The sequence below is a fragment of the Nycticebus coucang genome, chromosome 21 (assembly GCF_027406575.1).
Source record: "Nycticebus coucang isolate mNycCou1 chromosome 21, mNycCou1.pri, whole genome shotgun sequence".
Classification (NCBI taxonomy): Eukaryota; Metazoa; Chordata; class Mammalia; order Primates; family Lorisidae; genus Nycticebus; species Nycticebus coucang.
Genome location: NC_069800.1, coordinates 56596231 through 56621750, shown reverse-complemented (window position 1 = coordinate 56621750; position 25520 = coordinate 56596231). Strand labels below are relative to the sequence as shown.

Below are 25520 nucleotides of genomic sequence, written 5' to 3'. Positions count from 1 at the left end.
GTAATCCCTCGGATGGATCTTGTCATTTTCAGAACAGGGTCCAAACTCCACGCCTTTGCCCTACACTGTCAGCCGCACCCATACCTCCAGGCTCATCCATGACTTTGAGTTCTTATACCTGCCCCAAAGCACCTGAAAAGCTTGCCATTTCCTGCCTCTGGGGCTCTGCACAAGCCATTCCCTCCCCGGGTCAAGGCCACACATGGGAAGCTCTGTTCCAGCTCTGGCCAGCCCCTCTGAGTGTGTTTGAGCAGCCGACCTGTCTCCCCCAGCCTGTGTCCCTGTCCTGCGCTTCTCACGGGCCACTCTCGGGTCCAGGTATCTCCCCACAGCTGTGTTTCCTGCACCCATCTCCGGGTCACCCAAAGTTTGGGTGCGAGAACCTCACTAGTATAGGGTAATGAGGCTCAGACCCATGGGGTCCCCCCCTGGGAGAAAGCAGCCCATGTGACCCCAGCGCAGTACTTCCCAAACGGGGGCAACACCTGTCTACATCTGGAGATGTTTGGTTGTCACACGGGCAGTGTGGAGGGAAGGGTGCTAACAGTATCCTGGGAGTAAAGGATCCAGAGTCGCTGCAAAGTGTCCCACCATGCCCAGGACATCTCCACCACTGGGAATTTCTAGCCCAAAGTGTCGACAACACTGAGGCAGAGAACCCTGCTCTGGAGCTGGCACCCCTAACCACAAGCTGCACTGTCCACCCGGGGGGCTTCCTTCGCCTCAGGATGAAGGCCAAAGTTCTGACCTTGGATGCAAGGTCAGGACAAACTGGTTCTGCTGCCAGTATCTCCAGCCCCACTTGGGTCAGAATCCCCTTCACTCTCTGCAGTGTGGCCTCCCAGGGTTCTTCCAGTGTCCCAGGTGTGCCCATCCCCTCCCCCAGCACTGCCCTTGCCTGCACCCTCCAGCATCCTGCAGACCCCACGGCTCAGTTACTACTTCCCTTCACAGCACGTGCCTAACAAAGCCAAATCCTTGGTCACTGTGGGCAGCAAAGTGATGGCTCCCAAAGATGCTTAAGTCCCCAGATTGTGTGAATGTGTGACCTTCCGAGGGACTCAGCAGGTGTGATTAAATTAAGGAGCATAAATGAAGACTACCCTGTATTATCCAGGTGGGCCGATGTAGCCACAGCATACTTACTGGGGGAGGCAGGAAGTCAGACTAGCAGAGAGCCTGGAAGATGCTGGGCTGAGGGCTTTGAAGGGGGAGGGGGCAGGCCCCACAGGATGCAGAAATGGCTTCTCTCTGAGTCTCCAGAAGGAACCAACCTGTCTACACTTTAATTTTAGCCCCATAAGGTATATTTGGGGTTTCCGACCTCCAGAGCTATAAGCTAACAAATGCATGTTGCTTAAAGCCACTAGGTTTGTGGTGATTTGCGACACTGGAAGCCAATATGGTGATGCTTCATTGAGTGTCCCCCTGTCCCTCAGTCAGTGTCGGTGGACTGAACGCTCAGAAAGGAAGTGGGCTTGACAGCTGGGCCAGCCCAGGCAAGACGAGAACCAGGCTGCAAATCTTCACATTTTCTTTCCTCTTTCAAATGTGTGGAATAAAATTCAAATGAATCAGCTATTCCAAGGGCAAAGTTTTAATTATATTCCTGCTTCATTCTCTGCTGACAAGAATGTTAATTCTCTGCTAACTCAGTGCCAACTGCTACGCTTATCCCCTTCCTCTCCAGCTTACAGGGCCCACAGCCCCTCTGGCCAGATGACCACTCCAAAGTCACAAGCTTCTCTCAGCCTCCCAGGCCTTCGCTGAGCTGGGAACCAGAATCCCAAACCCAAAGCCCCAGGTCAATGAAGAGCTTGGACTCCGGCAGATGTGAGTTGAGTCCCAAATTCATGTGGCTAGTAGTGTGACCTTGAAGAAGTGGCTTACCTCATGGAGTTTATGCTCTGCCTCTGGGAGATGGGGACCAACTTTGCAGGGCAACAGGGAAGAAATGAGATGCTAAGTATCTCAGCTCAGACAAGTAAAAGACAGGTGAGTTAAGCCAGCAGTGAGACAACAGGGCTGGGTGTGGTCTGCAGAGAACCAGAGAGCCCATGCCCATTTGTAGGGCACCTGCCACAGCTTCCATCCATTCTTGCAAGAATGTGGCCCAGCAGCTGGAAATGTTCTCTCTCTCCATTTGGGTCACCTTTACGTGGGTATCAATACATGTAAAAATTCACTGAACTGTATACTTAAGATGTGCATGCTTTATGTAGTCATACCTTGAAAAATAAACATATTAATACGCTTAAAGAAATGTGAGCCCAGGGTACTGAAGCTTCTGAATTTTCTTTTTTCTTTTCTGAGACAAAGTCTCAAGCTGTTGCCCTGGGTAGAGTGCTGTAGCGTCACAGCTCACAGCAACCTCAAACTCTTGGGCTTAAGCAATTCTCTTGCCTTAACCTCCCAAGTAGTTGGGACTACAGGCTCCTGCCACAATGCCTGGCTATTTTTTGGTTACAGTTGTCATTGTTGTTTGGCAGGACCAGGCTGGATTCAAACCTGCCAGCTCTGGTGTATGTGGCTGGTGCCTAAACCACTTGAGCTACAGGTGCTGAACCAAAGCTCCTGAATTTTCAAAAGAAGTTTAAAGTACAGATTTATTATTATTTTTTTTTTAGACAGAGTCTTAAGCTGTCTCCTGGGTAGAGTGCTGTGGCATCATAGCTCATAGCAACCTCCAACCTTTGGGCTGAAGTGATCGTCTTGCCTCAGTTTTTTGGTTTGTTTTTGTTTTTATTTATTTATTTTATTATTTTTAGTAGAGATGGGGTCTCACTTTTGCTCAGGCTGTTCTCAAACTCATGAACTCAAGCAATCCACCCACCTTGGCCTCCTAGAGTGCTGATTACAGGTGTGAGGTAACATGCCTGGCCTAAAGCACAGATTTTTTTTTTTTTTTTTTTTTTTGTAAAGACAGAGTCTCACTTTATGGCCCTCGGTAGAGTGCCGTGGCCTCACACAGCTCACAGCAACCTCCAACTCCTGGGCTTAAGCGATTCTCTTGCCTCAGCCTCCCAAGTAGCTGGGACTACAGGCGTCCGCCACAACGCCCGGCTATTTTTTGGTTGCAGTTTGGCCGGGGCCGGGTTTGAACCTGCCACCCTCAGTATATGGGGCCGGAGCCTTACCGACTGAGCCACAGGCACCGCCCTAAAGCACAGATTTTTATATAAAACACCCTAATTGTCTTATTTTCCTTCTCTTTCCTTTTTTTTTTGAGACAGAGTCTCACTATGTTGCCCTCCGTAGAGTGCTGTGATGTCACAGCTCACAGCAACCTCCAACTCTTGGGCTTAGCGATTCTCTTGCCTCAGGCTCCCACTTAGCTGGGACTACAGGCGCCCACAATAATGCCCGGCTATTTTCTTGTTGCAGTTGTCGTATTGTGACAACTTGAGCTTGGGCCAGGCTCAAACCCACCACCCCTGGTGTATGTGGCGGACGCGTAACCATTGTGCAATGGGCACTGAGCCACTTTCCTTCTTTCTTTCCTTCTCTTTCTCCTTCCTTCCTTCTCTCTTTCTCTCCTTCTTTCTTTCCCCTTTCCTTTCCTTTCTTTTTTCTTTCCGAGACAGAGTCTCACTCAGTCACACTGAGGTTGAGTGCCATGACATCATCACAGCTCACAGCAACCTCAAGCTCTTGGGCTCAAGCAATCCTCCAGAGTCGCTGGGACTACAGGCATCTGCCACAACCCCCAGCTAGATTTTCTAATTCTAAGAGAGACATGGTCTCACTTTGCTCAGGCTGGTTTTGAACTCCCGAGCTTAGGTAATCCACCCACCTCAGCCTCCCAGAGTGCTAGGATTATAGAGTGCCACCCACCGTGCTTGGCTTCACCCTGATTTTTAACATGTTGGAAACAAAATTGTTCTTTTTTTTTTTTTTTGAGACAAAGTCTCAAGCTGTCACCCTAGGTAGAGTGCATGACGTCACAACTCACAGCAACCTCAAACTCTTGGGATTAAGCGATTCTCTTGCCTCAGCCTCCTGAGTAGCTGGGACTACACGTACCCGCCACAATGCCCGGCTATTTTTTTTGTTGCAGTTGTCATTGTTGTTTAGCTGACCCAGGCCGGGTTCGAACCCACCAGCTTCAGTGTATGTGCCTGGTGCCGTAATCACTGTGCTACAGGGTCCCAGCCTGGAAACAAATTCTTATTTGTCAATTTGTATAAAATATCATGTGAGTGCAGTCCCCTCTTTCATCACGCACCCCCTCTGTGGAGCCCAACACCTGACACCCTCAAGGCCAGATCTGAGTCTTAGAAGAGAGGGTGAAAGCCTGACCAGGTCTGTGGGTCTTACAAAGAACCTTCATCATCCTAACCATACCTCTAGTCGGTCCACCTTGGCATAGATGGCACGAATTTCTGTCACTTTGGCCTTAAGGAGTGGGATGTTTTCCTCCAAAATCTGAGAAGTGTCACTCCTGATCTGCAAGGAACAAAACAGTTCATCAGGCCCCCTACCCTGTCCCCACATCCTCCTGCCTGTCTCGGGGATTGACCGAGGTGCGTGCTGACCCTGCTGATGGCCAAGATGCCAGGTGGTGTCCTGCTCAAGGACAAGCCCGAGAACAACTCTGAGTCCCAAGTGGGAACCAAACTCATTGACTCAGAATCCAGACTTACCCACCTATTAGTTACTAAACCACAGATTCATGGTTCCCCCACCCAAACAACCAGCCATGAGTCCCAAATGGAATATCTCCATTTTCTAAACCACTAAACTGGATCAAATGGAAAGAAGCAAAATCTTTTTTCTAAAGCAAACTGGCAAGTCTAGTTTTTGTTGCACTGGAATGAGTAATATTAACGAGTCAATAATTACCATTAATGTTAATGAAAACCACAACTCATGTATCAACATACTTCATACACACATGCGCTGTGCTAAGTACTTCCCTAAACCATGTCATCTTCTTCTGCTCACGAGGACACCAAAAGTAACCATGAACTTTACGAAGCCACATCTTCCCCTGGATCACTGAAATTAGACACTGACACAGCCATTTTCCTTCAGAGCCTAAGAACCAAGCCTAACTTGTATGTGTGTGAGAAAGAGAGAGAGAGAGGGCGGTGCCTGTGGCTCAACGGGGTAGGGCACCAGTCCCATATGCCAGAGGTGGCGGGTTCAAGCCCAGCCCTGGCCAAAAACCACAAAAAAAAAAAAAAAAAAGAAAGAAAGAGAGAGCGTCTATTCGCATGTTACTACATCCTCACTGTCCAGAAGGCCAGTACGCGTACTGCTGTCAAATCCTGGGGAGCATCCAAAATCCCTGGGTGAAAATTAAGTGTTGACTCCCCAGCCCCTCTGAGTCTGGTCCTGCTTGTCTGAGCATCTGTGTTTTCAGCCAAGGCTTCAAGGCAGCACTGGAGTGGGAATCTGGAAACCACAGTTAGAGGAACACCAGTGGGTATAGCAGGAGCTGGACTCGGGAATCAGACTAGAGTTTAAATTTATTAGGTCTACCCACCAGGAGCTTTGTGACCTTGGGCAAGTCACCGTATCCCTCTGAGCCCTCCTTTTCTTATCTGAACAGTGATGCAATGGTGGGTTCATTTGATCCTTGGAACGCTGTGAGGGAAAGGGTTTAGCAGAGCACTGGCAGCTCCTAGCTGGTCCCGATGACCCCCACCCTCCTAGTGACTCACTATTTTTCTTTTTTCGAGGCAGAGTCTCACTCTGTTGCCCCAGGCTAGAGTGCCATGGAGTCATAATTCACAGCAACCTCAAACTCCTAGGCTCAAGAGATCCTCCTGCCTTGGCCTTCTGAGTACACAATGCCTGAGTAATTTTTCTGTTTTTCGTAGAAAGGGGGTCTTGCTCTTGCTCAGGCTGGTCTTGAACTCTTGAGCTCTGGCAATCCTCCCACCTCGGCATCCCAGAGTGCTAGGATGACAGGCATGAGCCACTGCTCCCAGCCTTGACTCACTTCTAATGAAGGTATCAGCGAAAGAGATGAGATGTCACTTCTGAGTGACATCACAGGCTGTCACCTGCATCTGGCCGGTGTCCTCTCTTACCGGCTTATTTGTGGATATGCACGCACTCTCCCCTGCACTTCCCTCTCTGTTGCTTGCTCTGAGGAAGCCAGCTGCCACACCAGAGAGGACAACGTGGTAAGGAACAGAGGGCGGTCAACAGCCCGTGAGGAACTGCATCCTGCCCACAGCCACGGGTTTTCCCTGGAAGCGGCTCATGCCCCCATCGGGCCTTGTGAGGACAGCAGCCTGTGAGAGACCCGGAGCCGCAGGACTCCGCTCAGCCACGCCACAGTAAACATTGTTTTAAGCTGCTAATTGAAATAATGTCTTACATAGCAGTGGATAACAACTCGGTACGCAATTTTTAGTTTAAAATGTTTTTGTTTTTGTTTTTGTTTTTGCAGTTTTTGGCCAGGGCTGGGTTTGAACCCACCACCTCCGGCATATGGGGCCAGTGCCCTACCTTTGAGCCACAGGCGCTGCCCTAGTTTAAAATGTTTTTTGAATTGGGAGGCCCAGGCAGGTGGATTGCTTGAGCTCACGAGCTCAGGACCGGGTTTGAACCCCCCACCGTCGGTATATGGGGCCGGCGCCCTACTCACTGAGCCACAGACGCCACCCCCCTTCCTTTCTTTTTGAGACAGAGTCTCACTCTGTTAATCTGGGTAGAGTGCTGTGACATCATAGCTCACAGCAACCTTAAACTCTTGGGCTCAAGCGGTTCTCTTGCCTCAGCCTCTCAAGTAGCTGGGAATATTGGCCCCTGGCTATTTTGGAGATGGAGTCTCCCTCTGGCTCAGGCTGGTCTTGAACTTGTGAGCTCAAGCAATCTACCCACCTCAGGAAAGACTAAAATTATCATAGATCAGAGGAGACAAAGTGGCATCTTAGACTCGAACCTGGCACAAAAAGGGGACATTCATGGGAGACTGGTGAAATCAACTCATGGAGTTTAGTGTACATCAACGGGCCAATGCTGGCTTCCTACTTTTGATGAACTTACCGCTGAGACACAAGCCATTAATGATGGAGGTATATGGGAATTCTCTGAACTATCTTTATGATTTTTCTGTAAACCTAAAACTATTCCAAAGTAAAATACATAAATATGATTTAAAACATTCAAGTAACGAAGTCTGGGTTTATAGCTCCTCTTCAAAGCCAGCAGCTTTGGCAGCACTGACCCTGCGTCTCCCCAGGCACCGAAGGCTGGGCTGCTCCCTCCAGGTAGGCCTGGGCACACTGGTTGCCACAGTCCCCACTCCTCCCTAGTGTCTCATCCCTGCCCCCTTTTCACACATCTGTACCCTCCCTATTTTCAGCATCTGTTACCAGGAATAGGGAAAAGTCCTCTGAGCTCTCCCTTTCTTCCCCAAGGAGAAATTTCTAGAGGTAAGCCCTTCCCTTAGATCAGGAGAAAAGTACCCTGAGACAACAAAAAGACAACTCCATGGCAAGATTCAAACACTGCAGAACAAAGCAAAGGGGTGGAGGGAGTGAGAATCAGGAGACTGGTCTTAGCGACCCACGGGAGTGAAGGAAAAGGAGCCTCCTCTTCTCCATGGAGATGCCAAGAAACAGGAGGAACACAGAGGAAACCAGCAAGCCCATTCTCTGAGGCAGCTTTGCCAAGGCTGAAACTATAGGCAACCAGAGGCAGCAGGTACTCAGAGTGGGGGTTGAAGGAGGGAAATCTTAGGGCCTGAGAGGTGTCCCCACCTTACCCTTGGTTCCAGCATCGTGGGTGGAGGCTGTAAGAAGAAACTTCAGGGATATTGAACACAGGCCCAGTCGAGAAAGGCGTGACAGCAACAAGCCACACTCTGTGAGCTTTGGGCGTGTGCTGGGATGCACCCCGTCAAACAAGAACTATTTCCTCCTCAATCTTATTTTAAGGGTGACAAAACCCAGACTCAGGCTCAGTGCCTGTGGCTCAAGCGGCTAAGGCGCCAGCCACATACACCTGAGCTGGTGGGTTTGAATCCAGCCCGGGCCTGCCAAACAACAATGATGGCTGCAACCAAAAAATAGCCGGGCATTGTGGCGGGCGCCTGTAGTCCCAGCTACTTGGGAGGCAGAGGCAGGAGAATTGCTTGAGCCCAGGAGTTGGAGGTTGCTGTGAGCTGTGATGCCATAGCCCTCTACCCAGGGTGACAGCTTGAGGCTCTGTCTCAAAAAAACAAAAACAAACAAACAAACAAAAAAACCCAGACTCAGCCCAAAGTCACAAAGCTGGAAGGTGACAGAGGGAGGATCCCAAGACAAGTTGGTCCAAGGCCACCTCTAACCCCAGAAGGCAGTGTCAGCCTGATGTTGTCTAAAAAATGAACAAACAAAAGCATGCCAAAAAGTCAAATTCAGGATATTTCTGGCTTCTTGCGAAAAAAATCAGAAGATCTGACCATATTGAACCAAGACCCCCACACACACTGAGCCAGCCAGCTGGGACAGGAAGACAGCTGCCCCCTTTGACAGCCCCAGTCCCCACCAGTCCCTACAGTCTCCCCAGCATGGAGCCCACAGCTACCTAGAGCACTTTTCTTATAGGGGAATCAAAAGGAAAATGGCACATTTCTCACACTCAACTCGCCTCAGTGGTAGTCACATCACAGGCCTGCGGCTCTGCACACCTTGGTCCACATTCTGAGAAGAGCAAAGAGGTGTCAGTGAAGATTAATGATCTTGAGTCTCTGCCAGGACAAATCCTGACCAGGTTTCCGAGCCCAAGGACTGGGATTCCTAGCCCACCCTCCCAGCTCCCCAGAGCTGATCTTGGGAGCCCAGAAGTCTAGGCAGCAGGTGCTGAAGTCATCACAGAACAAAGACAGCTGTCCAAGACGATTCAGGGCCCCCAGGAAGGACAGCCAAATGCACTTGACCCAAGAACATACACCCAGGCCAAATGCAACTGCTGGGCCCGGGCCAGCAGGAAATGTTCTCCATCTATGCAAGCGAAGTAAGAGTCTGCTCCCTGGCGGAAGGTGGGCCCGAGGCCACTGGGGTCTCAGAGGAGCTGAACACGCTGCCCAAAGCCCAGAGGGCACTGAGCTGGAAGGCCTTACAAATCCAGTTACTGTGGATAACATCATCAGTGCCACGGCCCTCTGGCTTTGATAATGATGATGATGACATTAGTAGCAACCATTTATGGGTCCTTTAATACATAGCAGACACTGTACTCAGCAATTATTTTTAATTGAGTGTAAATGACATACAGTAAGTGAACAGGTCTTAAGTGGACAACTCAATGAGGATGTTTACATCTGTGTAACCACCATCCAGACCAAGGTACGGAACATTCCATCACCTCCATAGGCTCCCTCATGACCTCCCCTGTCAAGACCACCCTTGCAAAGCTAACCACTACCGGATTTCTGCCACTGTGGCTTAGTTTTGCCTGTTTCTGAACTTCAGGATAAGAGAATCACACAGACTGTATTCCTGAGCCCAGCTGCTTCCATTCAACATCATGTTTGAGAGCTTTGTCCATGATTCTGGGCATAGCAGTCCATTCTTTCTCATGATTCTGTTGTATTCCAAGATATGAACAAACAACAACCTATTCACCTATTCTACTGCTGGTGACATTTGGGCTGTTTCCAATAGGAGGTATTTGGAACAAGGTTGGTACAAACACTTGAGAATGAGTCTTTGCGTAGACACTTGTTTTTATTTCTCTTTGGTAATGATCTAGGATTATTATGGAATTGCTGGGATATGGGTTAAGTATTACAACATGTTTAACTTTATAAGAAACTGCTAAATGGTTTTAAAGCATCTGTGTCCTTTTGCATTTCTACCAGCAAATGATGAGTGTTTCAGTTGAGACTTGGTATTTTGGTGGTTTTCAATTCTAGCTATTCTAGTGGGCGGAAAACACCCCCCCACCCCCCGCCTCAGCTATTTCTCATAATAACTCTTTAGAGATGGATACTATTTGTAGTGGGTTAAAGATGGCCACAAATTCCCTATGTTCCTCCCATATCCTCTCCCCTTGATTAAGGGTAGGTTATGTGACTGCTTTGACCAATGCACTATAACAGAATGCCACTGTGTCAAATTCCAAAACAGGCTGCAGGAGACTTAGCAGCTTCCACTTTCTGCCTATTGGAATGACTGCTGCAGGGAGGCCATTCGGCCATGCTATGAGGAAGCCCAAGCCAGCCATGTGAGGAGGCTGCATGGAGGAGAGTCATGTCAACCAGTCCCCCGCTAGACCAGCCATCCTGGCCCAGGTACCGGGCAAGTGATGAAGAAGTCAACTGGAAATCCCCACCCCAGCAGGTAACTTGTGGCACAGACAGCTATCCCCTCTTCACTCTGCTCAAGCCCACAGCATAAACTGTTTTACACCACTAAGTTTCAGGGTAGTCTAATGCAGCAATAGATAATAAGAACCATTATCTGCATTTTATGGAGGAGAAGATAAAGGTTCAGAGAGGCAATATGATGTCCCCGAGGCTAGGCCCCATAGTGAGAAGAACCAGAGCTTGAAGTGCCAACCCTTGGCATTATATCGAAGGTCAAAACAGGTCCCAGCACAGAGTCGTGAATTTCAGTCACAGAGAATGATCAAGGACAAGCTGGTGGAAGAATTAATACATCAGACAGGAAGCTGGACTTTGATTTCTAATAGGCTGATTTTATCAGAAAGGAAGTGGCTTCTGTCTAAATCATGAGCATAGCGTCTGGCTTCTCTCAGACCGCTAAATTGATCAAACGATGTTTCTGAAGGCTGAGGCATGGGCCTGGGAGGCAGCGGTCCATGCTGTGACATCGCCTGCCCCCTGGAGTTCCCCACTCATCCCTACCTATAGCTCTAAAGAGAAGAGGAGGTGCCAAGCTAGGACTGATAACCAGAAACCTCTCTCTGCAGCCATGGAGCCTCACAACACAAGGGCACAGGCATACCCAACAAGCCAAGTGCCAACTGTTAGGGGCCAGAGGATTTGTATAAAGGGCATCGGCACAGAGCACAGCTGAAAGGTGCCGCCAACCCAGCGCCTCCAGGGGCCCCCAAAGCATCACGCATTTGTAGGGCATGCTGGGTCCATTCTATCAGTGCAGACACTGGAAAAAGTCTCTGCTTCGACAAGGACACGTTCCACTTCTTGGAATGTGGGACCCTCTTAGTCTGGCCTTATTTTCCCACTTTCAGTAAGGTCAAAAGTACAGGGAAATGTAATCTATCAAAAACATATGAGCACATGGTGGCTGTGGAGTCAGGGAGGCTCCCCAGGGAACAGCTGGAGCTCTAAGGAGCAGGAGGGTACACTTGCTATGCACAGCGGGCAGTCACTGTGCTGGTGACTTGGCGATGCTTACCAGGTAGTAAGAAGCACCCCAGGGAGCCAGATCTTTGCTTTTCTGAGAGAAGCCAGAAATCCAGATTTTTATTTTTATTTTTTTTTGCATGAAATTCTAAAACTGTCAGCAGCTAATACTTGTTTTTTTCTTTCTTCCCCCAGAAACATCAAAATATCTGTAGACAGGATTGGGCCCGTGGGTCATCCATGCAAGGCCTTGAACTAAAATCTTTGCAGAGAGCATCTCCAGGCTCCAAGTTAGGAAGAGCTTCCCGATGCTGCCTACAATCCTGGGACACAGACACATATTACCTGTCAGGGAAGCTGGGATGGTTTTCCAGGGATGAGTGGAATGAGTCTCTCTCCACCTTCTGAGTTCTCCTCCCAGGCCGGACAGAGGGTCTCTTTGCACAAAATGCCCGTGGGGATGAGGAGGTGGGACTTGGAAACAAAAGTGTCCCTGGAGCATCAGTCCACACCATCTTCCAGACTTGCCTTCCCTGCTTGTGGCCAGTGATCTCCACACTGCGACAGCCACCCCATGTCCCTGGCTTCCTCCCTGCCTTTGCATGGGCTGGTCCCTCTGCCTGGACACCTTTTCATCCCATCTCTCAAATTCTTTCTATTTCTTTCTTCACCCATTCTGTGAAGCCTTCCCAAGCTCCCAGGCAGGATTTAACACCTCTGCTCTAGGATCGCTTTGCACCTGGAACATATCTTCACAACACAACCAGTGACTGGTACCCAAATTAGTCTCCCCCAGTAAACTGAGGCGCAATGAGGATGGAGACCAATCAAGCTCCCTGCAGCCCCCAGCTCATTATGTGGCCCCTTCGTGAGAAGCCATCTGATGTTTGGTGATGAGGAAAGGACCATCCAGGCCATTAAAAGCCCATCTTGTTGCCTAGCTCTCACCTGGACCCATGGCTGAACTTTAAAAAGAGGAAAAAACATATGGGCCTTCTTGGGAATGTTTCTATTTCATTCATTGCTGGGACCACGGAGTCTGGCCCAGGGCAGCCTCTTAAATGTCTGCTGAATATATGGGGACAACACAGAGCTGCGATGTTGTGCTGTTTTGCACAGAGCCTGACACAAGGTAGGTGCTCCATAAACATCTGGGGCTGTTGTCACTGCCACTCGCCTGGACTCTCACAAACACCGCCCTTCCCAGGGGGATAAATCCACACCCCTGGGCCTTGGTGGGCAGGCTGCTTCTGCCCTCGGGAGAGGCAGGGCCTGGCCGCCGAGTACGGCTCTGCCCTTTGGGCCTCCTGCCAGAAGCCTCAAACCCGGGTTACTGGTTTGCCTTTAATAAGCTTAGAAACTTCTAGAAAATGTCATCACTGCGGCTAGGGGCTCCACACCTGGCTGGCAACAACCCAGGGGACAAGAAAATCTAGAGGTGACTTCTTAGAGAATTTGGAGTTGAGACTTTGTCTTCATCCATCTTCTTCCACACCCAGCCCAGGGGATTTGAGCCAACAAAACAGGGTAGGAGGCAAAAGCTGAGAGAACAAAAGGATTCCAGAAGGAACTCCATGCCCAACCCCGCCATGGGCTGTGGCCGGGGCAAGAGGCTCCTCCTAGGCCTCGCAGGCCTGAAGCCATTTCCTGGCTGTCTCCATGTTTGCACAGCGAACAGTGCAGAGCGGAGGAAAGTTAAATATAGTCTTAGCATCCCCACCGAGCGGCTCCCAGCATCGGTGCCCGAGAGTGCCACCTTGTGGCCCACTGCGGCTCCTCTGCGGAATAAAAACCATCTCAGGGGAAGGAGGACATCAAGATGGCTGCCTCAGGAAGCACTTGGGGTTGAGAGCCAGTGTGTGCGAGAGAGAGACAGTGTAGAGACAGAGTGTGAGAGAGAGAGAGCGTGTGTGCGAGAGAGAGAGAGTGTGTGGCTTCCTCTCACTGCTGGCCGCCTCCCCATTTCTTTTGGTTGCTAAATCACCACCAAAATGGCTTCCCCAGAAAACTCTACCAGGCCCTGACGTCCGACCTGGGCCCAGTCCACGCCTCCCAGGCAGACACTCACCATGTCAGCCAGGCTGCAAAATTCTTCCAGCCTCAAGAGCATCCCCTCGATGGCCTCCTCCACCTCCTTCGCCTGAAAAAGAGACAATATCCTGGAGATTAGCAAGTGGTTTCCAGGGAGACAAACACCCTTCATTTGTTTCTTTATTTTTTTTTAAGCAAACTATGTTTTAGGATTATGTGCCCAGTTCCTTCTAGACCCCTTTCCATAGCCTGGTTTGAAATAGCAAGAAACTGGCAGCGGTCCTGACGCCCAGCAATGGAGGGCTGGTTAAAGCCAATGCAGACGACCCACTCTTTGTGGTTCTCAAAAGAGAGATGGATTAATGCTAACTGGAAATAACAAAGCTACCCTTATCCTCCCCACTGCATAGATGAGGAAAGTGAGGTTCAGAGAGGCAAGGTAACCTGCTAACAAGTCACACAGCTAAACAGCGACGGGGCCAGTATTCTAACGTAGGCTGGAGTTCAAGGCCTCAGCACCCACTCTGATACACTGTGCTACATGACCCCTGAACAGCCAGAGAGGAAAAGAAGGCCACCGAAGGTGTTGGATACAAATCTATCTTTGTAACCACACAAAAAATAGACACAGTTAACAGAGAAAGGCCGGGCAGGCACAGTGCCTCATGACTGTCATCCCAGCACTCTGGAAGGCCGAGGTGGGTGGAACATCTGAGCTCAGGAGTTTGAGACCGGCCTGAGCAAGAGTGAGACCCCATTTCCAAAACTAGCCAAGTATTGTGGCAGAAGCTTATAGTTCCAGCTACTTGGGAGGCTGAGGCAAGAGAATCGCTAGAGCCCAAGAGTTTGAGGTTGCTGTGAGCTATGATGCCATGACACTCTACCAAAGGTGACAAAATGAGACTCTGTTGCAAACAAAAAAAGACAAATAACAACAACAACAACAAAACAGAGAACGGCCTGGAATTATATGTGCCTAATTGTTAATAATTAAGGGACATGCATTTGTTGTTTTAATTTTTAAGAGATGGTGTTCTCGCCATGTTGGCTAGACCAGTCTCAAATTCCTGGGCTCAAGCAATCCTCTCACCTCAGCCTCCCAAATAGCTAGGATTATAAGTGTGAGCCACCATGCCTGGTCAGACATACTTATACTAAAAAATTATATGTTGTAAAAGAAAAAAAGAAAATCAAAAATAATTATACGTTGGGTGGCACCTGTGGCTCAAAGGAGTAGGGCACCGGTCCCATATGCGGGAGGTGGCTTGTTCAAACCCAGCCCCAGCCAAAAAAAAAAAAAAAAATTATATGTTGTTTAAAATTCAAATTTAACTGGGCATCCTATAGTTTCTTTGGAAACCCTATTAATAGGTTTGGCACAGTGGCTCACGCCTGTAATCCTAGCACTCCAAGAGGCCAAGGAGGGCAGATCACCTGAGCTAACGAGTTTGAGACCAACCTGAGCAAGAGCAAGACCCTGTCTCTAAAAATAGCTGGACATTGTGGCCGGTGCCTAGAGTCCCAGCTACTCAGGAGACTGAGGCAGGAGAATCACTTGGGCCCAAGAGTTTGACGTTCCTGTGAGCTATGATGCCACAGCACTCTACCGGGGGTGACAAAGTGAGACTCTGTCTCAAAAAAAACAAAACAACAACAAAAAACAATAAAGAAATCCTATTAATAATGCTTTTAGCCCTGAGGAGTAGGAATAGGTCAATGTTTTATATTATGTGACGGCTCCAACACTCACAAGACCAGGCCAGGCAGTGACATAAATGAGTTAAATAGGTCACTGGAGCTTATGGTCATCTGAGAAGTGCTTGTCCAGTTCTAGAGCCGCCAGCCAGTTGTCACCACCAAGAAACACCAGCCCAGGCCTGTTAGATCTTTCCATTTATCAAGAGAAGTCAGAAATTCTAATTTGATGGGAGATGTCCCCATATTTAAATATTGGCACACATTCAACAAAAAATCTTTAACACTTCCCAGACCAAGCCAGTCATGAATATTGAGAGGGCCTTCCCAGGTGAAAGCCCCGCTGTATCATTTGTATAAATATCAGCTTGAGCCCTTTCCCCTCAAGTACACACTACTTTCATGCCTGATGATATACATGTTTTTGGTGTTGTTTTTGTAATTAATTACCAGACATTCAGGAAGAAAGTTCACCGAGAACATGAACCACTTTCTCTGGCTCACCAGACCAAATGGTTCTGCTCCGGGGAGGGGCGGCCAGCATTTCTGGGCAGGCCTCGTCCTCACCCTCCACACCTGAAGGCTCCCTCACCACCCACTTGTCCCCAGAGAAATGTTTATACAGTGCTTGCTGCTTCCAGTGTGAGCTGTCGCTACCGCCACAAAATTAACGACTGCACAAAAAAAAAAAAAAGAAAAAAAAAACATCTTTCAGGCTGGAGAATAAATAGCACCAAGTAGCAATTTTAAACTCTGGAACCTTCATCTCACAGCTGGGACTATTTCTGCACCTCAACAGGGGATGGTGGAAGGAAAACTAAAAACCATGAAAGAAGACCCCACACCTCCCAAAAGTAAAATGGTGGTTTAAAAAATGTCATTATGAAAAAAGAAAAAAAAAAATGTCATTATGGTACTAAGGGAGAAAGATGGAACCAAGAGGTCATGGAGGTGGGAGACGGGGGATAGTCGGTTGCTCCTTCTGACCCAGAGGAAAATGAAAGAGAAGAAAGGGGTGCTGGGGCGGCGCCTGTGGCTCATGGAGTAGGGCTGCGGTCCCATATGCCGGAGGTGGCAGGTTCAAACCCAGCCCCGGCCAAAACCCACAAAAAAAAAAAAAAAAAAGAAAGAAAGAAAGGAGTGCTGGGGCAGCACCTGTGGCTCATGGAGTAGGGCGCCGGTGAGGTGGTGTGTTCAAGCTTGGCCCCAGCCAAAACCACACACACACAAAAAAAAAGTGGGGGGTGCTGAGGGGTGACAGAGGATCCCCAGGAACATGGTGTAGACATCTCAGACCCCAGTCCAGGCACAGATATGCTCAGGAAAGCAGTCTGTACCCAAGACATTTCTGAAGCTCTCTGTAGGAAGCGCATCTCAGCCCACATTGACACATTCAGAAGGACACAGCATGTTCATGGCAATCCTGGGTTCAAATCCCATCTTCCCTGCTGCCAGCTGTGCAACCTTAACCCAACAGCTTCACTTCTGCATTTCACTTCTGCTGGCTCACCTGTGACAGCAGCCGTCGTACCCAGGTGGGATGGTGGGCAGAAGGTAAAGCCCACGTGATAAACGTGACTAAATCATTTACCACAGTGCTGACACGCAATAGGTATGTGTCAAAGGGTTGCTTTGCATACCCCTCTCACTAGATAATAAAAACAATGGCTAATCGGGCGGCGCCTGTGGCTCAGTGAGTAGGGCGCCAGCCCCATATACCGAGGGTGGTGGGTTCGAACCCAGCCCCAGCCAAACTGCAACAAAAAAAAAAATAGCCAGGCATTGTGGTGGGTGTCGGTAGCCCCACTCGGGAGGCTGAGGCAAGAGAACCGCCTAAGTCCAAGAGCTGGAGGTTGCTGTGAACTGCAACGGCACAGCACTCTACTGAGGGTGACAGGGTGAGATTCTGTCTCTAAAAAAAAAAATGGCTAATCACTACAAATGGATTAGCTCACTTGAGTCTCACAAAAACCCTATACAATAGATGCCATTATTTCTTCTTTTTATGGATTGAGGAACAGAGGATCAGAGACGTTAAGTCACTTGCTCAAGGTCACACAGCTAATAAATATTGAAGCCAGAATTTGACCTTGAGCAATGTGACTCCAGAACTGACGTTTGTGACTGCCAGGATGCTCTTTGGAGGAGGGGAGGAATGTGTCCCCTTTATTGCTGCCTATCAACTACAGTCGCTCTCTCCCCCATTCACCCTTGGTACCTAGGGTGGAGCCCAAAGCAGGAAGGAGCAAAGAATGCATTTGCTGACCGTTCAGTCAGCTAAGGGAGAAACAAGACCAAGACATTCCCAACCAACGGGAAGGCGCTCAGGATTTGCCAGCCCACCACGCCCACAAATTGTTCATGGGACAATTTTCTCTCAAGATAATCCCCTAAGTGGCCTCAGAAATGAGAGTACCACAGGCTGCAGCCCACGTGCTTTTTTAACCAGCCCATGAGCAAAATGAACGACCTTGCTGTTCTTTACAACTCCCTGGGCATAAATTGCTCCACTCTGAGGGGAAGAAGGTAAAAGGCTCACTTTTAGTGACATTCAGGGAACGACCGGTGGAGACGGGGAGTGCGCTTTTTACTTAAACACGTGGAAATCATGGCTGTTGCCGGTTTCCCCTACTTCTCCCCTTCTCCCAAACTGCCAGTCCAGGCTTCCCAGTGGGGCATGCCAGAAACCTGACGAGGGGCTGACCCTGCCCGCCGAGTGACTGGCGCAAGAAAACACAGGAAGATCTTCCACCCATGATCCTTCCCAGCTCAACAAATGGAAACTCCAATGTGCAGTTCCTGAGGCCAAATACTTCAGAGCATACCTGACCGTTCTTCCTTATTCTTTTTTTTTTTTTTTTTTGGAGAGAGTCTTGCTTTGTCACCCTTGGTAGAGTGCCATGGTATCATAGCTCACAGCAACCTCAAACTCTTGGGTTCAAGTGATTCCCTTGCTTCAGTCTCCCAAATAGCTGGGACTACAGGCGCACCCCACAATGCCCAGCTATTTTTAGAGATGGGGTTTTGCTCTTCCTGAGGCTGGTCTTGAACTTCCAAGCTGAGGCAATCCACCCACCTTGGCCTCCCAGAGTGCTAGGATTACAGGTGTGAGTCACCGTGCCCGGCCTTGACTGTTCTTTCTCTCTCATTTCCCATCCCAGCCAGTCTCCCATCCCAGCCAGCAAATTCTCTCTGTTCTGTATTATTCAAAATGTCTTTACCCAAATGGGACTGCACCACCACTCTGGTGCAAGGCACCGTCATCTCCCTGCTGGGACTAGTGCAGTAGCCTGTTCACTGCTCCCTTGCCTCTGGCTCCATGCCCCTTCAATCTACCCCTCTGAGGGATTCTGTTAAAACCAGAGCTTTGCTCTAAATGCGCCACTCTACGACGTCACACCCACTGGGATGGCTACCATCACAGAAATGGAAAGTGATAAGCGTGGGCAAGGATACAGAACAAGTGGACCCTCACTCGCACCTGGTGGACGTGTAAAATTTACAGCCACTTTGGAACCCAGTTGGGCAGTTCCTCAAAAGGAATACAGTGACCCTGTGATTAAACAATGTACCCCAAAGAAATGAAAATACATGCTTTTACCAAAACGTGTACATTAGAAAGAAAAGAACCCAAGGTCCATCAGCGTATGAACAAACGAAATGTATCCACAGAATGGAATAGTATTTGTCAATAAAAATGAAGTACCGGTACATGTTACCACGTGGGTAATCCAAACATGCTAAATGAAAGAATCCAGACACAGAGCGGCGCCTGTGGCTCAAGGAGTAGGGCCCCAGTCCCATATGCCGGAGGCGGCGGGTTCAAACCCAGCCCCGGCCGAAAAAAAAAAAAAAGAATCCAGACACAAAAGGTCATGAAGAACATACTTCCACTTACATGAAATGTGCAGAAGAGGCAAATAAATCACAGAGACATAAAGAGATTAGCGGCTGTCTCTGCTCTTGGGATTGGGGTGGGGCTGGGGGTTAGGAGATAACTGCTAATGACTATGGGGTTTCTTATTTGGGTGAAAAAAAAATCTAGAATTAGATCATGGTGATGTCTGCACAACATAGGAAATATATTGAAAACCACTGAATTGTACATACTTTAAAACTGTGAAGTTTATGTTTGGTGAATTACACATCCATTAAAAAAAAATCCTCTTCCCTTTCCACCACACTCAGTAAACACTGAACAGAGGCCTCCCCAGCCTCCACCCCCTCTCTGACCTCATGCTCCACCAAGCACACTCCCTGCAGCTTTGCCCCGGGGCCTTTGAACCTGTTGTGTCCTTTACTGGGGAAGATCCTCCTTCACCTCTTTCTAGCCCTTTTGCTCAAACATCTCTCTTCCCAAGGCTGCCCTGACCCTGCAGCTCCCCACTCCCAGACCTCCTGCCCTGATTCATTTTTCTCCTTGACATGTTTCGCCATCTAACATACCCTATACTTTTCTAATCTTGTTTCCTGTCGTCTTCCCCTACTAGAATGAAAACTCTGGCCATTGCGGGTTGTAGCTTCTTATTCACTTTTCTATTCCCAGAGCCTAGAATAGTGCCTCGCCTATAGTAGGTGCTTACGCTTCTGCAGACGGCTCTCCAGCTCTACCTCATCCCACATGCCCTGTTGCAATGACTTTGCCACTCTGCCCACGAAGAGGTGGGATCCATTCCTCCCCACCCCTGAATCTGGGCTGGCCTGTAACATGCTTTGACCAATAGAATGTGGTAAGAGCAATGCTCTGTGACTTCCAGGGTTGGCCTCAAGAAACCTTGCAGCTTCTGATTCACCCTCTCAGAAACCAACAGCCACGTGAAGAAGTCCAGGCAACTTTGCTGCAGATACCACATGGTTAGAGGCCACGTGGAGGGAACTGAGATGCTCCAGCTGACAGTCGGCACCAGCTGCCAGCCAGAGGAGCAAGGCCACGTTGCTCCACAAGGGCCCTGAACGCAGCCAGGAGTGAGCCCTTAAAATGGCAGCTGTCCCATTCTAAGGGCTGGTAGGTTGTTACCCAGCAATAGGTGATTGATACAGTGGCTTGGTGAATATTCATTGAAGGAAAGAAAGAAGGAAGGGAGGACGGAAAGAAAAAGTGGCAGGGAAGGAGGAGCTACAAGCTGAGAACAGCAGTCCCGGGTGCTCGTTAGTCCCAGCTTTGCACTTTCTGCTGGGTGGTCTCAACTATATCTCTGACCAGCTCTGTGCCTCCATTTTCCCATTGGAAATGATCCTCAGACTCTCTCTGTCCTGTGATGGAAGCTAAGGCGGTCTACTGAGTAAGTTCTCTGAGTTACTCCCAGCCAGAGGACTTCATATAAGACACGACTGTAAATGGGACCCTACAGGTCTCCAAACTCACAGGGACACAGAAGCCAGGCAGGTAAGGAAGTGGGCTGTGCGTAAGGCTACTGCAAACTGCTTGTTTTCAGTTTCCCACTTTTGATATACAGATTTTACTTTTCTCCAACTCTGAGAAAGACAGTGGGAAAAGCTGGATAACCAATGGCAGCTGATGCTCGACCTCCAGATCAGGGAGACGACAGAGAGGGGCTGGGACTGTGACAAACAGGAGATCCGATGGCCCAGCTAGAGAGGGTGGCTGCTGCTTGGCCCCAGCTTCTGCCAGGAAGGAATGTGCCAACTCTACTTCGTTTAAGACAAACAGTGATCCAGATATTTATATTAATTCTCCCAATTCAAAAATGTTCAGGCTCGGCGCCCGTAGCACAGTGGTTACGGCGCCAGCCAACTACACTGAGGCTGGCGGGCTCAAACCTGGTCTGGACCAGCTAAACAATGACAACCGCAACAAAAAATAGCCAGGTGATGTGGTGGGTGCTTGTAGTCCCAGCTACTTGGGAGGCTGAGGCAAGAGAATCGTTGAAGCCCAAGAGTTTGAGGTTGCTGTGAGCTGTCATACCATTGCACTATACTGAGGGTGACACAGTGACACTGTCTCAAAAAAAAAAAAAAGGGCGGTGCCCGTGACTTATGGAGTGGGCTCCAGCCCCATATATCGGGGGTGGTGGGTTCAAGCAGCCCCAGCCAAAACTGCAAAAAAGAAAGAAAGAAAGAAAAAGAAAAAAGAGAATATGTTCAAAACTAGCCTAATAGCTGGGCGCGGTAGCTCATGCCTGTAATCTCAGCACTGTGGGAGGCTGAGGTGGGAGGATTGCTTGAGCTCAGGAGTTTGAGGCTTGTCTGAGTGAGAGTGAGACCCTGGCTCATTGGAAAAACCGAGCTGGGCGCTGCTGCGAGCACCTGTTATCCCAGCAGCTTCGGAGGCTGAGGCAGCAGGATGCCCACAGCCCGAGTCTGAGGTTGCAGTGAGCTACAATGCCATTGCACTCTGCTCAGGGCATAGGGTAGAACTCTGTCTCGACAAAACAAAAACAAACAAAAAAAAATAGCTCAATAAATTTAAAAATACTATGACAGATCGAGCGCACCTGTAAACCCAGCACTTCAGGAGGCCAAGGCAGGAGGATCATTTGAGCCCAGGAGTTCAAGACCAGCGAGCAACATAATAAGACTCCCCCATCTCAGCCAGGCGCAGGGGCTCACGCCTGTAATCCTAGCACTCTGGGAGGCTGATTTGGGTGGATTGCTTGAGCTCAGAAGTTTGAGACCAGCCTGAACTAGAGAGAGACCCCATCTCTACTAAAAGTAGTAAAACTAGCTGGGGGTTGTGGCAGGAGCCTGTAGTCTCAGCTACCTGGGAGGTTAAGGCGAAAGGCTCTTTTGAGCCCAAGAGTTTGAGATTGCTGCAAGCTATGACACCACAGCATTCTACCCAGGATGACCAAGTGAAGACTCTGTCTCAAAAAAGAAAAAGAAGGGCGGCGCCTGTGGCTCAGTGAGTAGGGCACCGGCCCCATATGCCGAGGGTGGCGGGTTCAGACCCAGCCCCGGCCAAACTGCAACAAAAAAATAGCCGGGCATTGTGGCGGGCGCCTGTAGTCCCAGCTGCTCGGGAGGCTGAGGCAAGAGAATCGCGTAAGCCCAAGAGTTAGAGGTTGCTGTGAGCCGTGTGACGCCACGGCACTCTACCCGAGGGCGGTACAGTGAGACTCTGTCTCTACAAAAAAAAAAAAGAAAAAGAAAAGAAAAGAGAGAGACCCCCATCTCTTAAAAAAGAAAATAATATATACATATAAAGCTGGGTGTGGTAGCGCACACATGTGGTCTAGCTATCAGGAGGCTGAGGCATGAGGATAACTTGAGCCCAGGAGTTTGAGGTTGCAGTGAACTGTGATCACACCACTGAACTCTAGCCTCAGTGACAGAGCAAGACTCAAAAATAAATAATAAATAAATAACTAAAAACATTATGATGGCCAAATAAACCTGTCTATGGCTGAATGTATCTTTTAAACCTCTGGCCAATCTCTGTCTGTCTTTAAAACACGAACATACAAGACAAAAAGCAGATTAGTGGGGGGTTTGGGGAATGGGAGCTAAGGGCTACAGGTTTCCTTTTGGGATAATGAAAATGTTCTAAAGTTGATTGTGGTTGATGATGCACAACTCTCTGAATGCACTAAAAGCTGTTAAACTGCACATTTTAAATGGGTGAACTATATGTATGTGAATTACTAATACATCTCAATAATGCTATTTAAACACACACACACCCAAAACACTGAAAAATCATTGTTTTTTTTTTTTTTGGTTTTTGGCCGGGGCTAGGTTTGAATCCACCACCTCCGACATATGGGACCGGTGCCCTACTCCTTGAGCCACAGGCACCGCCCTGAAAATTTGTTTTAAAAAGCACGAGTGGTTTTAAACCCACTCAACCCAGGGCGGCGCCTATGGCTCAGTGAGTAGGGCACTGGCCCCATATACCAAGGGTGGTAGGTTCAAACCCGGCCCCAGCCAAACTGCAACAACAACAACAACATAGCTGGGTGTTGTGGCGGGTGCCTGTAGTCCCAGCTACTCGGGAAGCTAAGGCAAGAGAATCACCTAAGCCCAAGAGCTGAAGATTGCTATGAGCTGTGACACCACAGCACTCTACCAAGTGTGACAAAGTGAGACTCTGTCTCAAAAAAAAAAAAAAAAACACACTCAACCCAGGTCAGGCAGAAATAGCAGCTTTAGTCTCATCTCTGTGCTCAGGAAGAGAGGTATGGAATGAAGGTTGAAAAATTCTTGGAGCTGGGCGGCACCTGTGGCTCAGTCGGTAGGGCGCCGGCCCCATATACCGAGGGTGGCGGGTTCAAACCCGGCCCCAGCTGAACTGCAACCAAAGAATAGCCGGGCGTTGTGGCAGGCGCCTGTAGTCCCAGCTGCTCGGGAGGCTGAGGCAGGAGAATTGCCTAAGCCCAGGAGTTGGAGGTTGCTGTGTGTGACGCCACGGCACTCTACCGAGGGCAATAAGGTGAGACTCTGTCTCTACAAAAAAAAAAAAAAAAAAAAAAGAAAAATTCTTGGAGCTGAGGAGCAAATAGAGTGATTCTCCAAATAGCCTTAGATTTGAATCGCAAACCAGAAAGGAGCTGGCAGGTTAGATAATAGTTTGCTGCCCAAAGAGGTAACTGGGGAACTCATTCCTCCCAGACCAGCAAAGCAGAACAAGGTTTCCACGCTGGTCCCGAAGGGCCCTTAACCTTGAGATTTGAATGTTCAGAAAGGGCTGACTACTCTGCTCTGACTTTCCGAAATGTTAATGTGGCAAGTGGCCAAAATGTAAAATGCATGTGTTCTTAGACATAGTAATTCCCTGCCTAGGTATTTATGCCACAGATTTGCTTAAATGCAAAATGATATATGTACAGAGGCATTCATTGCCATATACTTTGTAACAGCAAAAGACTCCGTCCTTATAACTTAAATATCCATCAATAAAGGAATGGTTACCTAAATTATAACTCAGACAATGACGTTCTAACTGCTAAAAATAATTGGGCAGCTCTCTGTGCACTCATATGGAAAGATCTCCAAGATATGCTCAGTGCAAGAAGCATAATGCAGATGTGGAGGGTTGGTGGGAGGTGAGGAAGGACCTGTCCCACCAGTGTGGAGGGGGCAGCAGTGGCCTCTGCAGAGAGAGGAGCAGAGGCCTGAGGAAGAGGGTGGAAGGAAGCTCCCTCATCACCTCACGGTGGCTAGTCCTTTTTTGGATTTGTGATATGTGCATACATTTTTAATTTTTAAAACAAAACTTTTAAAAACACAACTCTAATTTACTTTTTTTTTTTTTTTTGAGACAGAGTCTCACTTTGTCATCCTGGGTAGAGTACGGTGGCATTACAGCTCACAGGAACCTCAAACTCTTGGGCTCAAGTGATCCTCTTTCCTCAGCCTCCCAAGTAGCTGGAACTATAGGTGTATAGGCGTCCACCACAGCGTCTGGCTATTTTTTCAGAAATGGGGTCTTGCTCTTGCTCAGGCTGGTCTCAAACTCCTGAGCTTAAGTGATCCACCCATCTCAGCCTCCCAGGGTGCTAGGATTACAGGCATGAGCCACCACGCCCAGCCACTACTCTGATTTACTTTAAAATAACCAAAAGGCCAGGTGCAGTGGCTTATGTCTATAATCCCAGCACTTTGGGAGGTTGAGACAGGATGATCACTTGAGGTGAGGAGTTTGAGACCAGCCTGGGCAACACAGTGAGACCCTTTCTCTGCAAATAAACAAACAACAAACCAGACATGGTGGCACACACCTGCAGTCGCAGCTACTCGGGAGGCTGAGGTCAGAAGATCGCTTGAGCCCAGGAGTTTGAGGCTGCAGTGAGTTACAATCATGTCACTGCACCCCAGCCTGGGCAATAGAGTGAGGCTCTGTCTCTAAAAAAAGCAACAAGTAAAAAAAACCCACAAGCCATATTTTCCACCACAGCTACAGAAAAGGAATAAATTCAGATCCTAAGATAGCCTACAGAACTGGTGGCTCGTTCAGACCGTGCATTCAGCAGCTGGGTTTTGTAAACCCAAAGTGGAGTCTGTGGTTGGCCCAATATATATAGGTGCAAAGAGCGAGCACAGGACTTCTAGCCTACACTGGATTTCTGGACCTTTGCTTCTGGGCCTGGTGCATAAAAATCCCTGATCTTTAACCCAAATGGAGGGCTGAAATTGCCCACTTCTAAACGCAGCTTAGAACTATTACTTGTGTATGTCAGTTGCCCCAACTTCAACTCCTTGGAGCTGGGGACACCTCTCATGCACTCACATCTCCCAGCACTGGTCACAGTGTCTGTAATGACAGCACATGTTCAGTGAATAAATGAATGATTGCAGCTCATGTTCCAGACCTCTTATGAAGACCCCCATGTGGAATGAAGAGACAGGGCATGGGGGACACAGGGCCTGATCACAGACGCTTCACAGCCCATGTCCTCCCACCTCACAGCCTGGGCAGGGTGCTGGGGGTTCACACACCGTAAGGGACACTTCCTTCACTGACATGCACCAGGTGCTGAAGACACTGCAGCAAGAGGACATTAAAGTCCCTGCCCGCGTGGGGCCAGGGCTGGAAGGGGAGCTGGGGCAGATCCCACTTGCATGG

The 25520-nt window shown here is 48.9% G+C and overlaps 1 protein-coding gene across 1 annotated transcript in view; it reads right to left on the bottom strand.

Moving 5' to 3' along the window:
• The window catches only part of BCAS4 (breast carcinoma amplified sequence 4), a 63699-nt gene that overhangs the window by 30549 nt on the left and 7630 nt on the right, over nucleotides 1-25520 (bottom strand). Inside the window, exons 2-3 of the mRNA XM_053573768.1 lie at nucleotides 13341-13412; nucleotides 4345-4446 (exon numbers count right to left, since the gene is read on the bottom strand). Of these exons, the coding sequence (XP_053429743.1) occupies nucleotides 4345-4446; nucleotides 13341-13412 (174 nt within the window). The remainder of the gene's footprint in view (nucleotides 1-4344; nucleotides 4447-13340; nucleotides 13413-25520) is intronic.